The 10,561-nt window shown below is 41.7% G+C and overlaps 1 protein-coding gene across 1 annotated transcript; it reads right to left on the bottom strand.

Annotated features, from left to right (window-relative positions):
- Nucleotides 1–4,233: 4,233 nt before the first annotated feature.
- Nucleotides 4,234–10,298, bottom strand: SLC46A2 (solute carrier family 46 member 2; the record flags this gene model as incomplete). Its single annotated transcript, XM_083884168.1, has 4 exons — nt 4,234–4,291; nt 5,735–5,891; nt 7,497–7,580; nt 9,239–10,298. The coding sequence occupies 4 exons, from the start codon at nt 10,296–10,298 to the stop codon at nt 4,234–4,236; spliced, it is 1,359 nt and encodes a 452-aa protein (XP_083740294.1).
- Nucleotides 10,299–10,561: the final 263 nt, after the last annotated feature.

Below are 10,561 nucleotides of genomic sequence, written 5' to 3' on the forward strand. Positions count from 1 at the left end.
TTTTGAACTACTAGTCTTCCCACCATCTTATTAAAACAAACAGCACAAGCTGAGTAGAAAGAATGGTGTTTTTTTCCTACAAGTGGTTTCATCTGATGCATTACAACACTAAGGGACTCTTCCTGCTTTGCTTTATATCAGACTGAATTGGGTGATTCTTCTGGGGTAATTCAGCAGTTAAAATCACAGCTGTTCATGAGAAGCATAATGGACAGTGGAGAGTACCAAGTGAAGTTCAAATCAACATTTAACTGTTGAGGCTGGAGCTGCTGAAGATCAGGATATCTTATGTGATCTGGACCAAAACCTCATAAGCTCTTACAAGGGAAATAAAACTTGACATTCAAAGAAGTCCTCTGCAAGAATTGCTACAGTGTAATAAGGGTTTGCATAGGTGGGTCTTAGTTCCTACAGGTTGTGGAGTGGTCTGTTCTTATGAAGGGCTGTTGTAAATCACAGGATGACTAAGGGGGAGAGGCTGTGGGTGAGGTGTGGGGAGGATCCTGACTGTGATGTTTGGGGCAGCTATGCCAGTCAGGAAAACTACCCAAGCTGCAGGAAATCCCTGTAAGATGTGCAGAGTGACACTTGTATCACGTACCTGCTGTTAGAAGGTGGTTGAGTCCTGAACTGAGAGTGAAACTCTTTAATGTGTTATCCTGTAATCCTTATAGAATAAGAGCCTTTGGATGGTCCACACTTCCATGAGAGAAATAGATGATTGTTGGTAAACAAGGAATAGTGCAGGAGCTTCATCTTTGGGTAACGATGAGTGCTTAGTCACTTAAGATGACTCTCTGCATGTGCACCAAAATGACACCAAAAGTAGTTGTCGCCCTTTTTATGAGCCTGTTTAACATGTAGTTCTTTCAGCAGTCCTTAAATCAGCCCAGTTTTCCTCATAATCTGTAGCCAGGGCAAGGCCCTTTCAGTGGATCCATAATTCACTGCTACCCAGTTACTTCTGTATAGTTTCTGTGGTGTTTGTTTCTTCTCTTAAGTGGTACCAGCACAATAAAGCAAGCACTTAGGTCTTTTTTCTGTCCTCAGTAATGGACCATGCATTGTTCATGTATACCTTTATCAGGTTCTAAATCTTGCAATAAACATAGATGTTAAAACATCATGGATTTTTCAGGTATGCATTGAAAAATGAAAAGGTAGTATGTGTAGCCCTAAAGACACAAGCAGTTTTGGTGTCAGTTGTATTAAACAGTGAAGTATGACTCTTCACTGAAATCTACTTGGATTTTTGCTGCACTAAAACTTGTGCCAAGGATAAAGTAATAGAATAACTGATAGAAACAAAGCCTGAGTGGTAGAGACAGTTCTGTGGAGATACTGTGCAGTAGCCTTGAAGCAGAGGCTGTGCATAACCTGTTCATGACACATATTGCTTCAGGTGTCAGTCCTGCAGATGCAAGGGTACAAATGAATTCTTTTCCAAATTGGCAGGAACTGTTCATTATTTTAAGAGGAGCCATGCTTTTGTTAAAACTTGCACAATTTAACTACATATTGTTATGATTATTGTTGCAGACTGTTGGAAATCTTTGTCCTGATAACCACTGAACAAAACTGTAGAGACTACTTTAACTCATTAGATGTTCTGTCATCTTAAATTCTGAAGGCAGAGCATTCTTTCCTTGGGTATATTAACTTTTACTACAACAATACATAGGGAAAATGAGGACTTTTTATTTAAAGACAGGCAAGTTGTTACTACTTGTTGGATTTTGTATTTGTCTTGTGAAGAAAAACTGGGAATCACAGGAATAACCTTGCCTTCTGGCAGACAGAATGTGGCATTTAAAACTTTTTGGGAGTGCTGTTGAACCAATTTACAAACTAAAATGGCACTGCTTAATCCTCTGCTTAGCACTTGGAAGTCTTGCTGAGGTATCTGACATGTAGAAGTACTTAGTAATGAACTGGACAAATTTTAAGGTTATGTGCCTAAAGCACAGCAAATTTGCAGAACATACTGAGCTTTCCAAAGAGGTATAAGTAGATCACCCTTATGTAAATGGTATGCTAAAACAATAAGGGCTAGTCACTGTCCTTGACTACTTTGAAGGTCTTGGTATTCTATGCTTTGAAGCTAAACCATTTCCTTAACCCTGGTGCTGGGATATGTATCCATACCTTTGGATCAAGCTGCAGTGTTGTGGCCAATGTGACAACATTCCCACTGCACAAGGAGACAGGTTGCTGAGGGCCAGTGTTACAATAAGAGCCAAAGGGCTTTTGTCTACAGTACACAAAAATAAAGAAGTACCACCCTTGTTCTCGCTTCTCTGTGCCTGCATCCCTCTGTCCCTCTCTAAGGTCTGGAGAGTTGGGCCATGCAGGTGAAGGTAAGCTGGCTGTCATCTTCATACACTGTGTTGAAGGTGTCAGTGATGGGGACCAAAACGGTGCTGGTTCCTCATTCAGACTCTTAAGCTTTCACTCTATAAACCCACTCACCAGAACTAGAGTCACTGTTCATACCATTAAAATACAAAATGAAAGCTGCAAAAAGACTTGTCTCTGTGTGAATTAGCCAGTAAACAATGTAAAAATGGGAAGGAGGCTTTTGCTTCCTGTACTTGGTTAAATCTGGCAACTATGCTCTTGTTCAGACTTGCAGGCTAGGAAATGTTGTCTTGCCTTCTGGTGCTGGCATGTTTCTATACCCTTTCATATATCTCTTTAAATATACTTTGTGCATTGTTTACTATGGAGCTAGTATTGATGGAGAAAAATGCTTTGAGGTAAAACTGTAATTCTTTTTCGTGTGTACATTTTTTTTGAAATGCACCATTTGTTTACCTCAATTAATTTAATGGAATGGACCAATAAATGTATTAAAAGATTACTCCTTTACTCAGAATAAAGTTTCATTTTTTTTGCCGTCTTCACTAGTGAAATTATGTGTGTGCTTATTTTGCTAAGCAGCTCACTATCTTACTGCAGAAATACCCTTCCCCTAAAATCTTCTTCCACAGTTGATCTAAGTAGAAATCATCTGACCTGTTGCTCCATTACTTCTGGTACTGAAAGTGAAGGAGCTGAGGAAAGACTTGGTGGGGGCAGGGTAGGGGGGAGTGTGGAAAGGGTGACAGGATGACAGGGACTTCTTCAGAGCAAGGGATTCTCTAATGATGAACCAACTTCTACTTGCTATACCCCTGGCTCAAACTGAAGCTGCCTGAATTGCCTTCAGATTATTTCAGTTATTTAGGAGCTTTTAACTTCCCTTTACTTAGTCCAGGACCTTGGGAGCTGCTTAATCCATCTTAGTTCAATCAGGATGTAAGCAGACACATCCTTGTGAGATATGCCAGACTTTTGACTTATATTTGGATTTATGTGACATCATCTCATGTTGGTTGCTGTATTGTATGAGGTTCCTTTCCAACCCAGACTAAAGCTGGGGTAACACAGTGACTATTACATGGTATCGGTGTCCCTACCCTCCATAAATTCTGTAGGAGGCGTGTTCTGCACTTAACCTGTTCTTAACCTGTTACAAGAGCAGCACACTGGTGGTGTGAGCTGAAACACCAGCATTAGCTCTTGAGTCTTAGTCCTTGCATGAGCTCTGTTGAAGCACTGTCCAGGGACAGTGGGACAATCTCCCAGAAATCAGGGTCATGAACAGGGGTTCAGGGGTATTTTATTGTAGGGATTACTAAAATTCTGTTAATATTACATATTTTTATGGTGTTATTTCTCTATTTAATGGTCTTGTATGTCACATTAATTGGCTGGGCTGATAACATCTGTAGAAAGTGGAAAGCTGGTGTGTCCTGCTGATGGTCCTGTACACATGGCATGTGGCTTGCAGCCCCATTTCATCAGCTAAAATCACAGAACTGCCCCGAGATTTCTGAATGAACAGACAAGAAGGAACTAATGAAAAACTTATCCTCTGCTTTCTGCTTCCACTCTGAATGATGTGTAGAAATGCCATTTTCATTCCTAGCCTATATTCTTGTCCCTCTTTGGTATTGCTAGCCAGCCTAGCAAAAATCAGAATGCTCTGAGGACTGCTGGTGTGCAATAGCCAATGCACATACTCTGCAGGATGAGATGCATATTGCAAAAATAACAAGGCAAACATCTCTTCCTGGGCAAGCTTAGTGGCTGAGTGATTGTGGCATGCTGTAAAGTGGAAATACAAATGCTATGTATCCTGTTGTGTTGGTAACCGTAGGGACTAATGATAACAACTAGAAGATGCCTCTGTTACTCAGTCAGAATTTCAAGGGAACCAGTGGTTGACCGTTGTTTGATGGCCACAAAGCTGTAAAGAACAATAAAAAACACAGTTAATAAGAATTAGCAAACTACCTTCTCAAACTGCAGTTTGTTCTTTCCACATCTATGTCTTAAACTTTGCTGGGGTGTCTGGAGCTGGCTGAGTGCTGATGGGATTGCTTTGAATGATCTGCCAGCCTCTCTTGTGTACAAGCAATGACATTGGCACCATTTGTTATCCTTCACTTTAATAACCCATGTTTGTACTGATAATGGTACTTCTATTTAGAACCTGTATTAAAAAGCATTTGAGTAGCTAGCAGTGACCCTTTTTAAAGAGAGGGTTGCACATAAGAAACAAGTCCTTTGTGTCTGGAAGATCTGAGGAGGAAAGCAGAGCCAGGGGAATGATTAGTAGGAAGTAGCCTTCCTCACACTAGTAGTCTGGAAGACTGGTTGTCAAATGCATTCACAAGCCCAGAAAGCCTTCAGTGCTCTGAATAAAACAGAGGTGGTGGTAGAGATTTCCTTGGTGTTACTTTTTCGTCTCTTAAGCGGTGCCGCTGAAGTCAGTATACGAAGTGCTTTTAAACTTTGTACTACTATATTTTGTTTAAACAACAGCAGGGCTAGGCAAGAATTTTGCCTGGAACCAGGCATTAGCCTATCCCGTACATGCTTTATATCTGAACAAAAATACTGTTACATGGATTAAATACTGACATTATCACAGTTCACTTCATACAGAAAAAATATTGCTGTTTCTAATAATACAAGCTGGAGAGTCTTGGGGAGGCTCTAATGGACAAAGTGAGATTTGGAGGGAGACCCTTCAAACATTCTGTAAAAGTGGATGGAGGGGTTGTTTCAGCTTTCTCTCTGGTTTTGTGCTTAAAAGTGTTCCTGAAATTGTACCACTCAGTCACTCCATGGTGGTACAGTTGGGCATATTCAGTGGTCCAGAAAAGTAACTGTTTCCTTCACAGTGGTAATGGTTTCTGTTTGAAACACTTGAGGGAGACTCAGAATATTCTTTTCTGTTACAGTGGGTAAGTAACATATAAGCATATAAACATTTAAACATTTTCTTTTGTGTAGGGTTATTCCTTCAGTCTACTTACTACTATTTTCACAGTATCAAACACTTACATTTGTGTGAATGCTTTGTCCCCTGGGATTATTAGGTGTTAAACTGCCAAATACTCTTCCTACAGCAATTCATGTTACATTAAACAAAAATAAGATTAAAAAAACCCCCACTGGCTAGACATTGCAGCTTTCATTCTTTGAATCTTCTTGTTATTTGTCAACTTCTTTCTGCAATTCTTCCCTTTTTTTTTTTTTTTTTTTTTTTTTTTTTTTTTTTTTTTTTTTTTTTTTTTATTCAATTGGTGAGGGGTGTTGTTTCCTTTTAAATTTTTTTCCTATTATATACTTTAGACCTAGAATAAGGAACCACAGAGAAAATACAACATATCCTTTTTCTTACCTTAAAGGGAGGAGACACAGGCAGCCAACTAGAAAAGACAAAATGAAGCAGAAGCTGCTGTACCAGTCCAGTGTGTTTTGATAGATCTTGTTGTAGACTGTAGATGTCACTACTCCCGTGGTGACTAAAGACAGCTGCAGCAGGACAAACACCTTACCTGTAAGACAAGAACATAGTTTGTCACTGGAGATTAACAAACCAGCTGTGGTACCTCCCTGACAAATCCAGGATCACAACTGTGTAGTCATTGCTCCACTAACACCAGATGCCATGAGCTTGTATCTGCTTCTGTTCTAGACCTCAATTAAATTTTTCCTCCTCTTGGGCATAGGACAAAAGATTCAACTGGACAACTGTCTGCTTAAATGGTCTACATATAAAGGTAGTGGCTTGTAAGAGCAGCAATAAACTGGCCAATAAGTGCTCCTTTTCCTAGAGGTAGAAAAATAGGACAGGAGAAATTTCAGTCAGGGTCTACTTCTGGCCTAGGCCAGAAAAGTGGTTCACAGCGTTGAAATTACAATAATGCCTGAAATGGGAACATGTGCGTGATTTGTGTGTTTCATGTGGAAGAAAGGCAGAAACTGAATTCTAGTTGAAACCACTCTTTACTGAAGGGTTTCTATCATTGTAAATGGGTGAAAGGGAAATAACCCAGCCCTGCTGGGACCTGCAGGCTGGGGGCAAGGTCAGGGCTGTGTGCTGAGCCTTTTGGCCTGGTAGCCTGCAGCCAGCCAGCACCAGCAGCCACCAGCTCAGGAGAAGAGACTTCAGAAGGCAAGTGCCGCTCTGCTGCAGGGTCCTGCTCGAAGTCTGGACTGACACCAGAATCATCTGCAACCCCTATGGCTCAAGATGGAGGTTAAAAACATTTGATTTATAGTGATTAATTTGGGGTATGAGCTGCCCTGTTTGTGGCAGGTAGATGATTTTGCTATGGTGGATGTTGAGGGAGCACAAGCAGTAGGAACAAACTAGTGACAGAGCAGTGTTACGTTTATATGGCAGAAAGGAAAAGGATGTGAAGGATGCAGAGGAAACATGTTTGGAGGAGGTATGAGCAGTTGTGGGCCTGTGGTGCTGTTTGAATGAATGGCCAGTCCTGTATCTTGTGTCTAAATCTAGCTGATTGGGGTAAAAATGGTAGGCCTTAATATGCTGCTGTAAAATACATTTTACTACTTTTAATACATATTTTAATGGAAAAGAATTCCAGCTGCTGTTCCAAGAAGCATAAATTTTTATGCAAAAGTTATTCTTTGTACCTAAATTACGCCTGACAAGAACAAACTGCCAAACACCTGAGGAAATGTTTAGAGAGCATAACTGAAAAAAAAAATGAAAATAATCCATCCTTCCCAGAACTGGAAGTAAAAGAAGCCAGATATAAATGGTGTGAATGTCACAATGCTTCAACTCAATGTCTTGCTTTTCTTGGTTTTCCCTCCAGTACTGTGTTTTTGAGCAGCACCTCAGTTCTTTACCCCACCTTTGAACTATGCACTGATTGTAATCTTTTGAAGTATGTGCTGAAATTTTGTGGATAAATGATGATGCAACCAAAGACAAGAAGATTGGATATGAGAATCTTGTCCAGCAAGTTTCTCTGCTTCTCCCTTCCTGTTTGTGGTATCATCTGTTCTGGTATTATTACACAAGAACAGATTGCAGCAATAACTCACCTTTCTCTTAGTACTAGTAGTCTAGGCAGAATAAAGGGATTTCAGGGGGTTTTGGTTGGTAAGGCAACCAAAATACTCACCATAGGATGATCCTTCAACATGCTTGGACAACATAGACCTGATGGTTGGTAAGGGGATGAGGGCAAACATCATCACTGCCCGTGCTGTAATGCAATGAATTTTGAGTTATCACCAGTACCTACTCTTTGTGACCCAACACAACCACTGCTTTTGATTACATGCTTCTGGCTTTAGGCAGGCACTTTGCTTCACCTTTTCTCATCCCTTGAGTGCTAAAAAGAGGTGAGTCCTCACTTCATCCAAGGCAGATAAAGCCACCTATTTCTCCCATTAGCAGACGTACTTTGCCCTAACGAGACAGTCTCTTGTTCTCAGCCAGACATGTCAGTGAGATGGGATCCTCGCTCTCCTTTGAGATAGTGAGGATGATGATTTAAGTCTTAACATGCAGAGAGAGCCCCCTGTGCTACAGCCTTGACTGGAACTGTACCTTTATAACACTACAACACACATCTGTCTTGTATCTTGGTGCTTCTGGATTGCAGTTTTCTAGTCTGTCTCTACTGTGAAAATTCATAGGGAGCTGGAATTACCTTCCTGTCAGCAGAACCAGCCTCAGTGAATATTTGGTCCATTTCTCGTGTACCAAGGTGTATCTGCAATGCAGGGAATAAGCATCCTACAAACTGCATAGCAGCATGTCTTCAGGATGAAGATGAGATGAATGATTAAGCAAGCTTTTTTTTTTTTTCCTTTTTTTTTTTCTTTTTTTTTCTTTCTTTCTTTTTTTTTTTTTTTTTTTTTTGGTTTGGTTTGTTTTTTTAGTTTTTTAAAAAATCTTTTATTCCCCAGCTTGATTGGCTAAACAAACAAAACCTTAAAATTTTCATTCAGTGTTTGGCTTAGTACACAAATACAATATGCTATCATCTTCCCCTTTAGAACAACTTTGCTTAATTTTCAATTTCTCATCCCTTGTAGGGACGGACAGAAAAATCACTTCAGGACATGTATCTCCAGTGTCTTTCTCAGAAGCAAAACCTTAAAGCCATGCAAGAGATCTCTGTGAGAGCGCTCTGCAACAATGAATGCAGATTCGGATTCTGCATTCAATCGACAATGAATTGGATTTTGTTTTTTATCCCAGGTTACCTCCCAAAAGTAAAATTGCTTTTCCTTTATCATGGGATGCTGCCCCATCTTTTGTTACCCATCCCTTAGTAGGTTATATACAGTGTGAGATTTGGAAACTACATTATTATGATACTTCACAGCTCCAATATTTCATTAAGTTTCTCATCAGCTGTAAGTGCCTTCATTTGACAAAAATAAATCACATCTTAAGACGTTCATATAATAGGAAGCCTTTGCCATTTTGCTTCTTTTGTAGCCTTAAGACTTACCTCAGAAGAAGCAAGTGCCTCCTATTGCTTCAGTGATGTGGTCCTACTAGGACAGGGAGTCAGGAACAATTCCCAGTCCCCCATAGTGTGAACATTGCTCTGCTCAGATCTGGTCTGTGGCCAAATGGTGAATTACAAGTCAATGGGCCTTAAACTAATCCATGCCAGGACTCTATGCCTTGTCAGGATATTGTAGCATGCTGAGTCTTAAGAGTACTAATGGAGATGTGGGGAAAGAGGAATAATAAGAATGCTTTCTTGCAAATTGCCCATGTGATGATCTGCCTAACTCCCTCCTTGTAAACTTGTCAAGAAGCAAAGCAAAAAGCTCTTCCAGTTGTGTTGAAACCCCCCTTTTTCAGCATGTATTTGCTGATGTGAGTGGCTGTTCAACTCACCAATGTAGAACAGGAACGTCCACCGCACAAAGGCCATGATGAGGATGCCAGCGCTGAACGATGCTACTCCAATCATGATCATGGTAATATCCCTCATGTATTTGGAGAACACAAGTACCCCAAGGAAACTGGTAATGAAGATCACGTACCCAGCAGCATTGCCATGGCCAATCTCTACGGCATTCCAACTTAAAGGTTCCCTGAGCAAGAACAGTGGGAGTACGTTCATTGCACCAACCACAGCAAGGTCGTAGAGGATTGCTGCCACAAACAGCAGAATGATGATGAGTTTTGAGGGTGATATTGGAGTAGAGATGCTGCTCTCTGAAGGTTGGGAGCTCCCTGCTACTGCTGCTTCTGGTAGCTGACCACCCACCTCCTCTGCACTCTTGGCCTTGTCTGGGCAGGAAGCAGTAGGCTTGGGGACTGTGAGGACAAAAATGCTGTAGAGGAGACAGAAGACATAGCAAGCAATGCTGCAGCACACCAGCACAGTGCCTTCTTGATAGCGGTCACTGAAGCCAACAAAGAGGTAGCCAGATGCCATGCTTCCCAGAAAGCCAGCAAGGCCATACACCAGTTCAATAATGATGAGCCGCAGAGATCTCTTGCTTTCGGAGGACCCCAGGGATCCCAGAGCCATGATGCCTGCCCAAAATGTGGTGAAGCCTCCTGTCAGCCCATTGAAGGCAGCAGCTCCATACATCACCTCCACTGGCCAGCCCAGCAGGATCAAGAGGAGCAGGAGAGTCTTGGAGCCCAAATAACCAAGAAGAGGGATGCAGATGGGGATTTTCTGATGTATCCTGTCCCCCAGCTTGGTCAAGCCATAGGCTGATACCAGCGGGCTCAAGCCCAGAACTAGGTTGTAGATGATATAAAAATTAGATACAGCCTTCTGCTGAGCATCTTCCAGGATGTGGGAGGGAGCAGTGCTGTTGGTCTGGTTGTAGTAGTTCTTCACTACCAGCAGCAGTGCTGTGTCGTAGAAGGCACTGGCCACTTGGGAGCCCGTGACCACTGGCTCAATCCACGTCCTCATTGCCATTGTTCCCACCATGCTGCTGGCCACCACCTCTTCTTGGAGAGAGCTGCTTTCAGCAGCATGTGAGGAAACAGCACGTGAGGAAATAGCTCCTCAGAAGCTCTGCTCCGGAGGCACGTTTGGAAACAAGCAGCAAAAGGAAAAGTAAAAGGTCTGCCGGGCTGCACAGGACCAGAGAGTTGTGCAAGAGATGATCTGGCTGGCAGGATATTCGCAGCTCTCCTCGCTTATGTATTCACACACCTGCACATCCCTGCGCGTCTCTCAGCTCTGGTTTA

This window comes from Zosterops lateralis, assembly GCF_965231275.1.
Source record: "Zosterops lateralis genome assembly, chromosome: Z".
Classification (NCBI taxonomy): Eukaryota; Metazoa; Chordata; class Aves; order Passeriformes; family Zosteropidae; genus Zosterops; species Zosterops lateralis.